Source organism: Zonotrichia leucophrys, chromosome Z (genome assembly GCF_028769735.1).
Source record: "Zonotrichia leucophrys gambelii isolate GWCS_2022_RI chromosome Z, RI_Zleu_2.0, whole genome shotgun sequence".
Lineage (NCBI taxonomy): Eukaryota > Metazoa > Chordata > Aves > Passeriformes > Passerellidae > Zonotrichia > Zonotrichia leucophrys.
This window is the reverse complement of record NC_088200.1, coordinates 67074520-67092289: the sequence shown is the minus strand read 5'-3', so window position 1 is coordinate 67092289 and position 17770 is coordinate 67074520. Positions and strand designations below refer to the sequence as shown.

Genomic DNA, 17770 nt, shown 5'->3' with positions numbered 1-17770 from the left:
TACCTGTATAACATGATATACTAGAGCAATTTGGATATAAAATATTTCTACATAACTACAATAAATCATAGCTCATACCATGCCATAGTGATGAAGAGGTGTCTAGAATTACTGCCAATGCTAGTACTACTAGAATTCAAAATCTGTCAGATTCTATATGTTCAATAGTTCTCTCTTCTGTACCCCTTTTAAACTGTAGAAAGCCTGTAAGAAACAACAAAACATCTCATTACAGGCACTATTACTTAAATCAAAGACTGCCAAACAGTAGTAAATTATTCTTTTAAAAGGTTGGTGACTTCAAGAGACAAGCACCCAAATAACACATCAGCCAGCTCTAAAATGCAATGTGTCCCCTACACTGTAACACAAACACCAGACAGTCTGAGCACACTCTTTGAATGAGCTACATAATCTTTGCCACAACAGCCTTATGTCACTTGAACTACTTAAAAATAAAGGAAAAAAGAAAGGGCAAGACATGACAAAATGTGCTTATCTGTAGCTTCCACTGATGTGTAAGAACAAAGGTAATATTTCAACTAAAAGCTATACATCCAGATGACGCCTGCTCTAATACTTGACCCATGTGGAAAGATAGAAGGAATTGGGGTTGTTTAGTCTACAGGAAAGAAAACTGAGGGAAGAAATGATAACAGTTTTTTTCAAATCAGTTTCACTGAAGAGGTGAACAAATTGTTCATGGCTAGGAAAGATGGAACCTGAATGAATGGTTTTCTGTCATAGACCCTCTCTTGATTTTGCCCCGTTTTTTAAAATTTTAACATGGAGAAGTTGTCTCTGCAAAGCCACAGTGCATTCAGTGTAGTTCTCAGCACACTGCATCCAGCTGGTGTAAAGAGTCTGCAAAGACCTCCAGATTCTTCAAGAATGTGATGAATAATTAAAGCAGAAAAATAAAGACTTCATAACAAGTTCTTACACATTGTCTAGCTTCATTGAAAGAAGTCCTTTCTTTTCACAGCTACACAAAGTTTACTGCTTGTCCGGCTTTTGTGTACTTCCTATTTGATAGTCATGACATCAAACTCCTGCAAAAAGAACGTGTACTTCTTTTAGCATCAGGAAGAGATTTTCTGTGTAAAATTGACTTTTCACTGAACATATTAAGTTTCTGTGTCTTTTCAAGATTTCCTCTTTAAACATTGTTTTATCTTCTTCCAAAAAATATTTAGCAGCATCACCACTATGCATAAACTTTCCAAGATAATATAAACCAGATCCCATCTCATCTTCTCATCTTGCTGTTTTCAAAGATCTTCAGTGCTATCAAGTACTGCTTTCATTCTTTCTGCCTCATACTGCCCTCTTGTACATGGATGAAACATATTTACATGTCAATAAACAGCAAAGTCATCCTTGCAAACACCAACATTTTTATTGAGGGAGAGTGAAAGGGAACTCTTGGGAGTACTGTGACTTGAGAGTGTCATTCAGCATACCTATACACACTCTGTATAACAGAGTATTAAATTAAGGAGCCTCCTAGACAGATCATAGTTTTGTGTCTTCCCAGTTCCTTGCTCATTCTTCTGCACCTCCTGGTTTGAATCAATGTACTACTCTGACTGAATTGCTCTGAGACAATACAGTCTCATCAGCCAGCCTTGGTCTTCTTTGAAACCCAAAATCTGGAATTAGCCTTGGCTCCACCTTTGTCCTTATTGCTTTACACATTCACCTGGTGACCCACATACATTTGAGGTAACAAAAATGTTCTGTCCCATGCATGTCAAACTTAAAAATACTTCAAATTAAAAGATTAAAAGGTCTAAGTTAGATATTAAGAAAATTCTTTATGGTGGGGGTGGGGAGGCACTGGAGCAGGCTGCCCAGAGAAGCTGTGGCTGCCCTGTCCCTGGAAGAGCTCACAGCTAGGTTGGATGGGCTCTGAGCAGCCTGGTCTAGTGAAAGGGGTACCTGCTAATGGCAAGGGAGTTGGAATTGGATGATCTTTAAGGTTCCTTCCAACTCAAATCATTCTGGGATTCTATGATTCTCTAAACAGAGATGGAAATGGTAAGTTTACACCTCCTGGATTTTAACTATTGAGACTTATGTCATTAGATACATATGTAGACTGAAAATGTTTCTGTCGCTATTAGACAGAATCCTTAACTGTCCAATGATTAACTGTCTAATGATTTTATAAAGCAATACAGTTTTTTTAAAGTTTATATCCTACTACTGGAACAAAACAGTAAGCCTTTGTTATATTTCCGCAGGAAATCTTAATGCTATAGTTAGTTGAGCATCATTGCTATGTGTTTGCAGCACAAGGAAGGCAGCTGAATCATAATATTAAATTCTCAGTACCTTATCTAACTGGCAGAGAATATATATATGCAGTTTACTCTGAGTAAACTCACATACTAACATACCTGCTGAAAATGCATTGACATACCATTATCAATGCAAAGGATATATCATATGAGACATATGTTTCCTTTTGGGGCTGCTTTGATATTTAAAGGATATTATTGTGCAATAAATATTGTGCTCATTAGCAATGGGATCAGAGAAGTGCCATAACCACCTACACACACATGTACTAGTTTTGGTTTACTAAAATGAACAGACCTAAATAGTTACAGGACAAATGTCTTGAACCATGCCCTGAAGCCCCAAATTCCCTAGTGCTGATGGCAGCTCCTAGGGGCAGGGCTTTGGTAAAACCCTCAGTTGTATACAAAATGCCAGCACATAGGTCAGATGTCAAAGCCAAGCCCTAGATTAGCCCAGATTGCTCTTTGACTCAGGAACTACAAGTATGTTTTACACCTCTTGAGGAAAAAGGATTTATTTGTGTCAGTCACCAATTAAGCAAGATGATAATTTGGGGCTTCTGCTCGTGTGCTATGTAAGGCAGAAGCTGTAACCATGCCCTTTGCTGTGCCCGCAAAATTAACTTTTACTGTAGTCGCCTGATGAGAAATCTCATTACACTCAGATACACTTGTGCAGGCAGCATGTGGGCAGAATGGAAAAGAGCAGAAAAGTTATATCCTCTGTGAAACACAGTCTGTGATCACCCCACAGATCCCAAAGTGAGCATCAGGGTATGCTATGTTTTGGATTGGATGGGGAATGAATGTTGAAGTGGATCTTTCCAGTGTACCAGCTTACGGTATTTGTTTCAGAGAAGCCTTGCCGTACATGAACCAGATGCCCGACAAATGTCTACATGAGAGAACATGTTCCACAAGCATGCCTGAACCCTTCAAGCATTGTAGGCATTTTGGTCAGCTGCACAAGCCACCTGAAAACACACAGCAGAGACATTGTTCATGGACAAGTGCACCCCTGGCTGCCCAAAACCAGCTGGACAGCCAGGCCCAGAGAGTGGAGGTGAATGGAGTTACATCCAGTTCCTGGCCACTGACAAGGGCTGATCCCCAGGCTCAGTGCTGGGGACAACCCTGTGTAAAGTCTTTATCCATGATCTGGATGTGGGGGTTAAGTGCACCCTGTGTCAGTTTGCAGATGACACTAAGTTGGGTAGCAGTGTTGATTGCTGGAAGGCTCTGCAGAGGGATCTGGACAGGCTGAATTGACGGGCTGAAGCCACGATTATGAGGTTTAACAGAGGAAATGCCAGGTCCTGCACTTTGGTCACAACAACCCAAAGCGGTAGTACAGGCTTGGGGCAGAGAGGCTGTAAAGTGACCCAGCAGAAAAGGACCTGGGTGTGCTGGTCAGCAGAGGCTGAACATGAGCCAGCTGTGCCCAGGTGGCCAAAAAGGCCAATGATATCCTAGTCTGTATCAAAAATGGTGCGGCCAGTATGACCAAGAAAGAGATTGTCACCCTGTATTGAGCACTGGTGAGGCCACCTCAAAATCTGGGCTAAGTTTTTGGCCCCTCACTACAGGAAAGATGTTGAAGTGCTGAAGTGAGTCCAGAGAAGGTCAACAAAGGTGGGGAACAGTCTGTTGCTCAGGTCTGATGAGGAGCAGCTGAGGGAGCTGGGGATGTTCAGCCTGGAGAAAATGATAACCAGGGGGACACCTGATCACTCTTTGCAATAGCCTGAAAGGAGGCTGCAGTGAGGGGGTTAGCCTCTTTCTTGCATGTAGAAAGCCTTAGGACAAGAGGAAATATCTCTAAACTGTGCCAGAGGAGGTTTCAGTTGGATATTATGAAAAATTCGTTCATGAAAAGGGCTGTTGAACACTGAACAGGCTATCCAGGGAAGTGATAGAATCACCAACTCTGGAGGTATTTAAAAGACATGTAGATGTGGTGCTTAAGGACATGGTTAAGTGCTGGGCTTGGCGGTGCTGGGTTAATGGTTGGACTCGATGATCCTAAACAATTCTAGGAGTCTGTGGCTATTGTCTCTACTACCTGCCAGCTGAGGCACAGTCTGAAGCCGAGGGGTTTGGCAGACATGCAGCGCACGTGCGTGGTGCAGAGCACACACTCCCTTGGGCACTGCACCTGAGCTCTGGGCTGCCTTCACAATTGTCTGTGGAAGTGATATGCCATACACCCAGAACCACAGTGATGCTGGGTTTAAGCCTGAGCGTGCTTACATAAGCCACTGACAGCTTCCTGCTTGCAGTCCATTGGCATCCATTTCAACTTTTGTATGCTGGCAGCTGACAGGCCACAAAATTTCAGTGTGCTACAATTTACAAATTTTCTAGGGACTGCCGCAGCAACACCATTTGAAACAGGTCCTGAATACAAATGATTTTTTAGCACATAATGGCTTGGGAGAAATGTTTGTGTTTGATGAATTCCTTCAGCACTTTTGTTTGTTGTCCAAAGCCAGAGGTGTAAGCTGACAAGCAGTGCACCACCATAGCTAACACAAATGAACCCAAAAGTACTACAGGTGCCTCACAGGCTCCGGTAGTTTCTAGCACATTAAATACAGCAAATATGAAGGACTAACGACTCACTCCCAAAATCACAGAATCAGAGAACTGCTGAGGTTGGAAGGGACCACAAGGTTGTCATGTGGGTTGTCCTAGAGCACACAGCACGGATTGAGCCCAGATAGTTCTTCAGTATTTCCAGTAAAGGAGACTGTGCAGTCTCTCTGGACAATCTGTTCCAACGTGCAGTCACCTGCACAGCGAAGAAGTTTCTGCTTGTAATCAGGTGGACCATCCTGTGTATCAGTTTCTGCCTGTTGCCTCTTATCCTGTTTCTGGGCACCACCAGGCAGAGCCTGGTCCATCCTCCTGACACCTTCCCTTCAGATACTCATAGACATTGATGTGGTCCCATGTCAGTCATCCTTTCTCCAGGCTGAGCAGGCCCATCTCTCTCTGCCTTTCCTCATAAGAGACATGCTCCAGTCCTTTTCTTGCCCTGTGCTGGACCCGCTCTGGGAGCCCCACACTTCCTTTATGCTGAGGAACCCAGAAATGGACAGATCACTCCAGATGAGTCTTCAGCAGGGCTGAGGAGCACCATCACCTCCCTACACCTGCTGGCAACACTCTTTGGAATGCAGCCCAGGATACCATTGCCCTTTCCCTCAAGGGCACACTGCTGGCTCAATCTCTCAAGCGTTTACTGCTTTTGGCTACTTCACCCACCCGTGGGAGCCTGCTGGGCCCACAGCCCGGCCGAAGCCGAAGGCTGTGCCCCTCTCCGGTACCGCACTTCCCGCTGGGCGAGGTCGGCCCGGCGGAGGGCACCCGGCTTCCCGCCGCCCATCAGAAGGGGCAGCACCCGCCCCAGACCCAGCCAGGGCGCCAGGACCGGAGCTCAGCCCCGGCGGGTCATCACTCCGGCCGTGATGGTGACGGCTTCTCCAGGATGGATGACCCCTCCCTGGGATGGGTGGCCTCTCCTCTGGACGGGTGGCCTTTCCCCCGGGATTGGTGGCCTTTCCCCGGGATAGCTGGCCGCTCCCAGGGCCTGCTGGCCTTTCTCCGGGATGGATGACCGCTCCCTGGGGCGGGCAGCCGCTGCCGGGAGCCCCCCGCCCCGGCGGGAGGAGCCGCCCTTCCCCGGCGCAGGCGCCGCAGCGCTCGGCCGGCGCCATGGCCCGCGGGGCGCTGCTCGGTGCCGTGGCCTGTCTGTGCTTCCTGGCCCCTGTGGCCGACGCCTTCAAGAGGAGGGGACCCAGCGTGACAGCCAAGGTGACTCTCGCCCGCCGCCGGGAAGCCTCGGTTCGGGTCAGGCGGGGCCCGCGGCCGGGAGGTCCCGCGGCCGTGGCGGCGTGCCGGGGCAGCCGGCCGGTCTCTGCCCTGGCCCGCTCCACAGCCGGCCCCGCGCCGCGCCCCGGGCACACAGGGCTTGGCCTAACGCCCGAGCTTCGCCGTCTTATTGGGTTTTCTTGGTTGGTTGGTTGGTTGGTTTTTAACCCCTTTGGGCATGCCTCCTTTCGGTAGGCGCTGGCACATGGCGGAGTTCGGGCCAGCAGAGCCTCCCTCTGGCTTGCAGAAATGTAAACTTTTAAATTCGTCACCCCTCCAGCGCTGTTGCAGCCTCTGCTGCCGCCGGGGCAGTTTGTGGCTGCTGGTGCTGCCAGGCTGCCCCGAGCGGCACGAGGTTTGACTGCTCTGGGGCTCGTCTGTGCCATGGGTTTTATTCATTCCTCCTCTCTGCTGAAACTCTGGAGAGGATCCAACGGGGCGCTACTGAGTGGGGAGGTTGGGTCAGATTGCAATGGCACTGCCCAGGAGATGGATTGTGGGCTGTGGGGCTGGCTGGCGGGATAGGGAGGCACCTAACTACTGCAGCATGACAGCATCTCTTTCCAAAAAGTGTTTGTTTGGTGCAGGAGGTGGGATGTTTAGTCCAGCTTTGGAATTCTGTGTTTCAACCCCCAAGTGTTTTTCCCCCTGTAGTCAGGAGAGAGTGTGCCCATGCTGGGAAAGACACCTACACTCATGAAAGTGTGATCGGGAACAGCAGGGGCTGTTTGCTGAACTGCTTGCTCTAGCATGGCTTCAGTATCCTAAGCCATGGACTGTGCCTTTATCTCTGTGCTTCATTGCCTCTGTTGTCTGCAGCTGCTTACAGTTTCATTGCCATGGACTTCTAGACCACAGATTTGATTTTTTTTTGGGGGAGGAAGGGTAAATTTGACCATCAAATAATCTTCTGGAAATACATTCCTATTTAATTATGAATAAAGTACTTTCCTTCTTCATTTCTTTTGCCTGGGCCATAATGGTATGCTTTTCTCTGACTGCTGTGGCACCTAAAGAATTGCATTGCCAATTTTTTGTGTCCTAGGCAGTGGTAACTTTACAGAGCTCATCAAATCACACCAGTTTTCTCTCTTCCAGTTTAAGTAGCTTTCTATAACCTTTCTTCATATAAAAGATATTCCATACCCGTTGGGCATCTGTTCTGCCCATTTTTTAACATTTTTTTAGGTTGGTTTTATCATTCTGCAGTAGAGAGACCAAAATTACATGCAACACTCAGGGTGTGAACTCACAGTACAGATATAGCTATGCCCATCTCTTTACTATATCCATTTTAATTATTTCTAGTATTTCTATTTCTTTTCCTTCTCTGACCTTCACAAGCCCAAAGGCAAACCTTTCACTCAGGATGATTCCAGATGTATTTTGGCCCCCTTATTGTGGCTTTACACCATATACAGTAATTTTGCATTTATGAGGTTATTACATTAGCTGGTCTTTAAGAATCATGAGATCTTCCTTTCAAAGTCACTTTAGTTTCCTTAAATAATTGAATGCTCTTGTCCATTTTTTCAGGTAGATGTACAGCATCTTGTGTAAATTATATATGAATCTGTTTATGAGAACCAGCCACTCTTAGTGGTGTGTTCTTTTTTCATTTCAGTCTTGAAGTACTTAACTGCAGATTGTAAATACGATTAAATATTTATAAAAGTATTAATAAGACTGAAAATTTATAATATTTATTTTCTTTCAGAGTTTTTGGTGAAGAATTCGGCCAGATGTTTTTTGAGATTTAAAAATACTGTATCAACCAGCTCACAAGAGTCTACATGCCCACTGAATTTCCAGGGAACCTGTGGAAATACACTCATGAGAACATGGCTTTTCTATGCAGAAATAGTGTCTAGGGCTACCAAATATTTCCATACTTGATTTTGTGGCTAAAATATGCAGAGACACGTTTTTAAAAGTACTGGGTTTGTTACTTAGGCAAGCAGCAGTGCCACGTACGAAGCCTTGTGGCTGTGCTAGGCTTGCAGCGTATGGCGAACTTGTCTCCTTGTGCTGTCAACAAAGTGTGTGATGTTCATGCTCTGTGGGGTGATTGTTTGGTAGCCTTGGTCTTGTTACCTATATGTGCCCATGTATTTCAGGCAGTCCTACTAGAACAACATTTCCAGGCAAAATAGATAGCCAAAGGTTTTAGAAAATGTAGGAAGGCAATGGCCCTTACCTAGATAACTCTGGCGGCACAATTCAGAGAGACTTGTTTATAGAACCATTAAAAAGTTAGTGAGAGTGTGCTGTTAGTACTTTGGGAGCCGCACATATAAGAAGCATGTTATTCAGTGCCAAGTGTCAAGGAAATGAATGAGGTGTATCAAAAGGAATTTTATTTCCTTTATAGCGCTTTTATAGTGTTAGCCAAAAGTTCAACAGTCAAAACCACATAGAAGATCAAGAAATGGTAGAAATGTTTAGTAGGAGAGCGTGAAAGAAGCATTCACGTTGGAGAGACTGTGGTCATTTATTATCATTATTGGACTAATTTCTTAGCATTACAGACAAGTAATACTTGGTTGAGTGCCACAAGGAACAGCAAATACCACATCATAGGAGTACACATTGCTGTTTCCTAGAAGTTGTAATAGCCTTTATGTAACTTTTTCAGAACTTCAAAATGCCTCATTTCCTGACAGCTGTTCCTATTTTCAGTAATTATTGGAACATTTTTGCACATTCAAATATGCATTCATAGATTCATTATAATGTCTTGTAACTCATTTGTCTTTTTGAAGTTGCTTTTCAGTGACATACACATTGAAGATTTAGGCAATCAGCTGAATAATCTGGCCTGGTTATTTCTCTCCTAGTTTTGGATTCATGTTTAGGAAGGAAACTGCTTGGTTGAGCCAAAGGATTTTCTTCCCACTGTTTGTCAATTCAATGGAATTTAGGCTTTTGTGTATACGTACTGATACCTTACACAGTGAAGATTATGAGTGGATAGCAAATGGTCATTTGTGGGGAGTGTCAGTACTATAGTTCCTTGTTATTTCCCCCATATGGGAATAGAATTGTTGTTCTTCCTTACTTTCATATTTAATTTTTCCATTCAGCTTTAAAGGCTTACATGTTTGGGAAAAATCTTTTTGAACACTGTCTTCAAACTTGAGATACAGCAGTCTCACTGAGCCATTAAAAGTAGTAAGAATCAAAACATAGAATCACCATATCTCAAACAGTTTTCTGCATAACCTGATTTTGGTGGCTCTGAAAGGATTTCTCTGAAACAGCACCCTTAGGAATTGCAGGATACTATTACTACAGACCAGCTAGAAGTAATTTCTTACCACCTTACTCTTTGAAAAGCTTGGCTGTTTGCTGTGCTCACATCTATATCACTTTTGTTCCCTTCACAAAAATATTCAGGTGTTCTTTGATGTGAAGATTGGAGACAAAGATGTTGGCAGAATTGTAATTGGATTGTTTGGAAAAGCTGTCCCAAAGACCGTGGAGAACTTCATTGCGTTGGCAACTGGAGAAGTACGTTTGTGGTTTTCTTCCGCTGTGTACTCAGGTTTGGCTTGGGAAAGCAGTGTGTGTTTAATGCTGTTTCAGTTGTGAATTGTCAGTCTTCATTCACTGGAGCCTGTGCACAGGTGCTGTCCCCAGGGATGTGCACTACTGTGTGTCTTCTCAGGTCCTTGGTTTGCAAGATGTAATTACGAGATGCTGGATATGAGCACCTCAATCTGTACCTGCCTTGCAGATCTAGCATGTGGAGTTACTGTGGTCAGATACAGACAATAAAGTCAAATAAAGACAATGGCTTTGATCACCTGAATAAATACCTTCTTTGTGGTAGTGCAGTTTAGATGTTTTTTACCTGCACCTTGGTTTAATGTGTTTCTAGACAGTATTATATCCCTTAGTGGTATATTCTGTGAAATCTAGCTGTTCACAACTTGTGTACTTCCTATGATTTTATATAGAACTGGATGTTACATTCATTTAAAGAATTATTTCATTTTCTTAGAGAGGATATGGATACAAAGGAAGTAAATTTCATCGTGTGATCAAAGACTTCATGATTCAAGGAGGAGACTTTACAGCTGGAGATGGATCAGGAGGTAACATACTTAGTATCTTCCAGGTTCCCTTTTCTTTGTTCAAGTGTCTGCTGAAAGTGTGGGCAAACCAGCATATTGCTTCATGGTTTCTGCTCAGATAAATGAAAAAACCCCAAACCAGCCCACATTTGGTTTAGAGCACCTAGTACTTTTCCAAGTGTCTTGTAGCCTAAGCTGCAGCTATTTGGATTATCTGATTTATAAGTATGTGTAGCTCTTCCTTTGTCCTCAATTTTTGCAGATAGCTCTTTTCTGTCTGTGACTTGTCCCCATTCAAGAAGCATGGCTTTGCGTGCTGGGCTGGAGCCACGTGACCAGCTGAGCTGCTCCTACAACTTACCGTCTCCAAAAGATGGATGTCTCCACCCTTCCCCTGCTCTGGCTTTGTGACAGCGCTCCTTCCCTGAGGCACTCACTGATTGCATGTATAGGTGAACCAATTCAAGTCATCCAGCAGAAGTCTAATCCGTGATGAAACAGTGAAAGCGCGTAGAGGGAAGGCAGGTAGGGAAGGAGGAGGCTGTCCTCTCTGCCCTCAGCTCAGTCTGTTCTGAGGAACCTCTGAAATGTGCTGTGAGAAAGAATTTCTTAACAGGGAGAGAGAAGGAAACTAGATGAGGGTCATGCCCTCTCCCTGTTTTTCTCTTACTAAAACTGAAACCATAAACTTGCTGGTGCTGTGAGTCCTGGCTGCATGTATCACTTCTTCCTCCTGAGCCTCCAGCAGAACAGTTCAGTACACTCAGGGGGCAATGCCAGCACAGCATCTCTTGCACTGCACTCACTCTGGCTGCAGATTTCTTCTCTTCCTTTAGATGCAGATGCAGATTTCTTCTCTTCCTTTAGATGCACATTCACATGCTACAATTTGAACTGTCTGCATGAACTGTTAGTGATTTCCCTGCTGGGATAGAATGGAAACATTCATTCCTTGTCATAGCAGTCAGCAATGGGGATGACCATAATACCAAAGACATAATTTTAGCATTAAAGGTAGGCAGCAATTATTTGCTTGCTGATGTTGTTTATTGGGATAGCATCTGGTGGTGTTGGAAAAAGTGTCCCCATTGTGCTAGGCACTGGACAAGCAAAGAGTGAGACAGACAGCCTTTTCTTTTCAGAGTGATGGTGGTTTAACCATGACTGATGTGTTTTTTCTCTGAACTATTTTAAAAACATCAGAATCTTAATGTAGTGGTTGTACACATACATACCAAATATTTTAGTCTAACTTCCATTTGGTCTTGTAAACATGCCTAAAGCAATTTCCTAGCATAAAGGAAAGGTTTAAATACTGAAATTGTCAAAAAACCATTATTTTGTGACAATTACATCTTATTGTTGGTGGCCATAAGTATTTACTTTAATTTGCTCAGCAGGATGAAGGTATATATTATTCAGTGGTGTCTGTAAACCAGACCTCTGAAGGTATTCAGCGTGCTTAAATTCAAGGGGTAAAGCATCATCAGCTTTGACTGTTCCTTCCTTATGTGTGGTGGTTTAGCTTACCTTTACACAAAAAATGATTTTAGTTATGGAGTTGCTGATGGTTTAACAGTGATGCTGCTGTGTTTTCTCAAACAATGAATCTTCAAGTCCTGAATTCATACTTCATTTTCCCCATTTTTGAACAAAAAGCAGCTTTTTTTTCTTATTTATTTTTTTAAAGTCTGCTTTCTTATTTTTTTGTCATAGGAAGAAGCATCTATGGAGAAAGATTTCCTGATGAGAACTTCAAGCTCAAACACTATGGAATTGGATGGGTTAGCATGGCTAATTCTGGGCCAGACACCAATGGATCCCAATTCTTCATCAGTGTGACAAAGCCTTCCTGGTTAGATGGAAAACACGTAGTATTTGGCAAAGTCCTTGATGGAATGGTAAGTTTAAAGTAGTGGTTAATCTGGACAAATTGTGCCCATTATACCCCTGTTACCCCTGTTCAGACACAGTTCATTATTCATCTAATATGTACATGGTAGGAAATGATTGTGAGGAGCTCCAGCTGGACAATTTAGAACTGAAATATCAGAAATGGAAACCTGTACCATGCTTTTGGCTTCCGCTGCCCTTATTTCAGACTGCTAAGCACTGAAGTCAACACTTTGCAAATTACACCTTTGCAAATTACAAGTGAAGAGAGTTCAGTTCCTCCTTTCAGCAACACTGTTTTCTCCAGGCTAAAATCAAATTTTGTAGTGCATGGTAGTTATGGGTAACACTTTTCACCGTTAAGGGTTTTTAGAAACATGTGAATGTAAAGCAGGCAAACACATACTGATGAGAGGCCAAATCAAATTTTCAGCTAAAAATTATGTTTCCAAGTGATTATACTTTTATTAGTCTGGTTCTCCTTACAAATTACTCCTCTTTATTCTGTGTTTTGAAATTATTGGGGAAAACATGAGCTTCTGGAATCTGAGGAGTTTGAAAACTTCATCAGAATACTTGCCCCTCGCTCCCATATTCGTACTGAATTCCATTTTCATGATCTACAGTAGTAGCTGTAAATTTCTGATAAACTATTTAGACTTAAGTTTCAGTGTAGTCAGATTAATGGATAAATATAGAAAACAAGTTGTCAATATACGTAAATTAATTTTGTCCTTTAAAAATACTGGTACCACACTAAAAATCTGTATGTGTGTGTTATATGCTAAAGGTAAAAGCAGTAACCGGATTTCTGGAAGTGCAGTTATGCTGTACAATTAGAAAAATAATCATGCTTGCCTTTGTGTGATCTCTGGATTCACTTTTTGCTCATAGGCCACAGATATAATCCCGTATGTGCCAGCTTAATCAGCTGAATGTACATTTTTAGTTACCTCTTCAAAATGTTTTTGTTGGCTGGAGGATTTTCTAGGAAGGCAAACAGCCTTCCCTGTGCTTCTGTCAACTGTGTTTGATTTACAGAGTGGCACAACTGCTAATATAGAAAGAAAAGGATATGGGAAGTTGGCAGGGTAAAGGACTTTGTTCACAAACTGGTTAATAAGCAATGATGTTAGGTGCACTTTTTTATTTCTGTGGCACCAGACCTCAGCCACTGAGTTTCTTTGGCTAAACCAAACCTTTCTGTTTGTTCTTTTTTTGTTTGACAGTCTGTGGTGCACTCGATAGAACTCCAGCAGACAGATGAACATGATCGGCCCCTTCAAGACTGTGTGATTGTGAACAGTGGCAAAATAGCTGTGAAGGAACCCTTTGTAGTTGAAGTTGGTGACTGGTGAGAGCAATAGTCAGAATGAAAAGTACAACTTATCTTTAATGCTGGTTTTTGACCAATCTCACTGATCCACCAAGTTTTCTCCTCAAAACAGCTGAGGTTACATTTAGGCAGTACTTATCATTTGCCACATACAGAAGGGATATAATTATTTCTATAATAACTTGTTGGAGCTGCAAGACATATCCCACCAAATTCTAGATCTTGCAGAAAAAGTCTTTAATGAAAAATTATAGCAGTAATTCCATTTTTCCAGGGTTTGAAATACATTAATTTTGTTCTGTTTGGAAATTTTAGCAATATTTGTTTTTGTCTTTTCAACTGAAAATATTTACTGTAACACTACCAGCAGTTCTAAAAACTTAAAAAAAAAAAGGTAAAATATAGAAGTGTTTTGAATAAATAAAGTTTGCTTTCAGATAAATACTTGAGAGCATTTTTTACTTCAGCCCCCAAACTTTTTTCTCACCTCAATTGATTCCACATTATATGCAGGGGGTATTGCTTTTCAGGAGATAAGGTTGTAAGGTTAGAGCAGAGATGGTAAATTTTCCTAATATACCTAATCTAAACATGTCAGTCCCTTCTGTCTTTCAGAAAACCACAGTATTGAGATACCATTCTGTGATCAAGAACAAGCAGCTTTTCTGTCTTATTATTAAATAAGGCAGTCTGTTAGAAACTGATTAAAACAGAAGAATTCTTGTTTTGGTCAATTTTGTAACAATTAATGTTAGTTATTTTAAAGCTCAAACACTTTTTCTTTATGTTTTGCTGTAAGTTTGAGAATTTTGGGTTCATTTTTTTGGTGATGCTTCATAAATAAATAACTCTTAAGCTTACAACTGGTAGCTTTCAGAGGAGGTCAGTGTAGGGTAACACTTAAGAGACACCTATGTTAAGTTCAGTGCAGATATGTGGATTTTTTTGTTTTGAGTTGACTGTTTTAGGACTCAAGGTGGAAGAGGCAGTGCCAAGATCTGATGAAGGGCTCATCCACCTGTAACACAGGCAGGCAGCACACTACTCCTCTTTGAAGTGACTCATTTCCTGAAGGGTGTCCTGAAGGAGCTCTGAGGTGTATCCAGAGCCAAAGTGATTCAGGGCAGAAGAGACTGCTACAGCACAGAGCTTGTATGTACCTACTGGCATTCCACTCAAACGGAAACAGGAAAAAACTGTCGGCAGGGATTTACCCTAGGTTCTCCTGAAATATCATTTGCTGTTAGAGGATGCTCCTGCTGGTTCTTCATCCACAGCCCTGGGGCCTCTCCTGAAGGTAAATACTGACACTCCTTTTCAGAGACCTGTGAAAGGATTACTGTCCTCTGCAAACAGAACTGGAGGAGAACTTGGCAAGGGCCTCTAAATTTGTCTAGGGCTAGGCAATCAGATTTCCATTTTGCCTCTGATCACTTTTCTTTCTAATAGCTGTTTAAAGTAAAATTCTCTGAAAAGCAGCTCTGGGAGCAGGAGTGCGAATGCCTCAGTCTGCCAGTAGCTGAAAGCTCTCCTGGAGGCTGAGCTTACAGACCTCATAAAGATACGATACCTGAGCAAGTGCTGCAGTCATAGGCCTACCTTGTTTTGAAGTCCCGGCTTTCCACTCTCCCCAGATGGCTTCCAAACACATTTACCATTTAGAGCAACCTGTGTGTCTCCAGGATCTGACTTAATGTTTGTGCCCAGCTTTGCCATTGCTGGTTTTGTGTTATGCTCCCTTCTGATGATGAGCCCAGTGACTTCCTCTGTGTTCTATTAACCTTAATTTTTTTCACCAAGACATACGGTTCTGTAAGGCTACCATGTTCAGCTAAGGCTTTAAATGAGCAGACACACAGGTATTTTCTCACACTTCATGGGAAGACAGACATCTGAGACCCATCTCAGAGAACAGAATCTCAGAAAAATTTCTATAGAAAAATTTCACAAAAAAAACACTGAAGTGGTACATTCATGTCTAGTAATTTATTTTATAATGTCCAGCAGCACACATACAAATTTCCAGTTAAATCTGAACATACATATATATGTATCAGTTTTAGTTTGATCATAATCTTAATAATATTCTTGCTTTAGTTTACCACAGAGTTGTATGTTCTGTGACTTATAAAATGTTAATATATGGAATACAGTCAGCAAGTTGGTGTGGAAAGTAAACAAACACACAAGTTAGATGTCATAACTGAATGGAAATGTGCAAAAGCCATAGAGAAGCTCCTGGTAAGTCAAATAATTTAAACTGAAATCTAGAAAATTTCCTCAGAGAGTGCTGTGTATTCCAGAATGTGAAAGCATGTTTCCAATTTTGCACACACTCTCTTCAGCACTTCTAATCCATCCAGTGCCAGCAATGGGTAATGTACTGGGAAAAATCCTGGTGCAAAATGGTTTAGTGTTTGCTTTAAGAGAAATTATAGACATAATTAGTAAAACTTTTCAAAGGTTAGCATAATTCAGTGTATGACTTGGAACATTTAGTGTTAAACAGAGCATGTCAATATATAGAAAGTATAAATAACTTCAATACTGTTGTTTCCATATCTTTTTTAAAAGCAGCAACTGTAATGACAGTGATTTTATTTAAAAAGTCATAATGCTTGAACTTAATCTCAGGTTGTGCCTCTTGCTTCTGAGCATAATTTTCACATCACAGAATTTTATTCCTGTTAATTCTATTAACCATGACTTCAGCTTCTTCTTGCCTCGTATTACTTCTACCTGGGCAGTAAGTGAGGATAAAATATTCCATGTAGAATGCCATCTATAACTACATTTGGAAAGTCATCTGAAAAAAAAGAGAAAAAAAAGAAAGAAACTTACTTTCTTATCCATGTCAGTACAATACAAATGTTTTTGTGAAACTTAACTAGGTAAGGCCTTATTTGCTTTGGGTTACTGCATCACTCAACTGTTTATCCATGTTGAGGATGTGCTATTAGTAATGCTGTTTCAGCACTAAAGCCACTTTAGGGTAGCAGTGGGCATTGCATGAATGCGCTGCCAGATTTGTAGCTTATTGATTTAAAGGGATGTTCTAATACTTAAGGCTGCTAGGCTCCAGCTCTTTATCTGAATCTTTTCTCACAAGGAAGATGGATTACACTGGCAATTCAGTTTCTAACAAAATCTCAATATACTTGAAGAAATTTCTAGATTACTACTGGGAATACTTCAAAGCTGTTTTTTGTATTGTGGTTTACAGCGATGTTTAGACTGAGAAGGCTTGAGGATGCCTGTACAAAAATGATTATTTGAGGGAAGAAATTTTCAGGTTGTCCAATCAACATAAAATGTCACGTTACAAAATGTCATCCTACAGTACTTGAAGGAAAAAATTCCCACTACTTTGTTGTCACAGCTGCAGAGGAAACTGCCAGTTAATTTTCACGTTCCATTTGGCATGAAAGAATTGCCTGATAGAACACAATAATAGATCCATGTATATGGATATACACTGTCGAATTAAAAATATTTTTGAAATGTACCATCATCTGAGATTTTAATGAAGGGTCTATTTAAATCACCAGACAGTAAAACTAAGAATTTCTGATCACATCTTACAACCTTAAAATTGTTAGTATACTAGAAATGGATTTCCTGCTAAGAGTAGACGGTTCCTGATGTGGAACTTTCCACATGAAACAAAGCTTCAACTATCAGCCTACAGGTGTTCACAAAGGGAAGAATGCAGCTTTTATAAAAATCATTAGTATGTGATGAATTAGATCATCTAATGTGGGTGGGAATTAGGGTTTGCCCCTAACTCTTTCACATAAATAATTTTGGAATTAAAAATACTGAGCAAAGGTAGATTTGGACCCTATAAAAGCAATCCTTATTGTCTTAAATGTGTTATTTCTTTGTTATTAATAAAGTGATTTCAGAATATTACAGATATTATGAACATAGATACTTTAGGATGTTTTTATGAATGGTAACCTCCCCTGTTAACAAGGTATGCATAATTCTACCCCGCTTCTCATAGTGAGTCATAATTATAAATGACTTGCTGATATTTTGAATCATTTAGTGTTTCCTCAAATCCTCTAAGATCATCTGTCCCAAATTACCCTGGCAGAATAACCCTATGCAGCTGTCATTAATGTTACCAAAATACACTTGTAAAGGTGATCTGATGCTTTCCTTGTAGATTAAATGATACAGTTCCAGAAACCAGTTTTTATTGGTTCTTCTATAACATACAGATATAGGAAAATAAGGATTAATTTTCAAAATTACGCATCCTCACAAAATTAGATTTAATG

At 41.5% G+C, this 17770-nt stretch overlaps 2 protein-coding genes across 3 annotated transcripts in view; one reads left to right on the top strand and one right to left on the bottom strand.

Annotated features, from left to right (window-relative positions):
• The first annotated feature begins 5997 nt into the window (after positions 1 to 5997).
• Positions 5998 to 15442, top strand: PPIC (peptidylprolyl isomerase C). The gene is made up of 5 exons (XM_064735394.1): positions 5998 to 6122; positions 9576 to 9689; positions 10183 to 10276; positions 11972 to 12156; positions 13378 to 15442. Exons 1-5 carry the CDS (start codon positions 6024 to 6026, stop codon positions 13504 to 13506), a joined length of 621 nt encoding a protein of 206 aa, XP_064591464.1. The 5' UTR covers positions 5998 to 6023; the 3' UTR covers positions 13507 to 15442.
• Positions 15443 to 15451: 9 nt separating this feature from the next.
• The window catches only part of SNX24 (sorting nexin 24), an 86716-nt gene continuing 84397 nt past the window's right edge, over positions 15452 to 17770 (bottom strand). For both annotated transcript variants that reach the window (XM_064735395.1, XM_064735397.1), the window contains exon 7: positions 15452 to 16290. In XM_064735395.1, the coding sequence (XP_064591465.1) occupies positions 16220 to 16290 (71 nt within the window). In that variant the 3' untranslated portion in view covers positions 15452 to 16219. The remainder of the gene's footprint in view (positions 16291 to 17770) is intronic.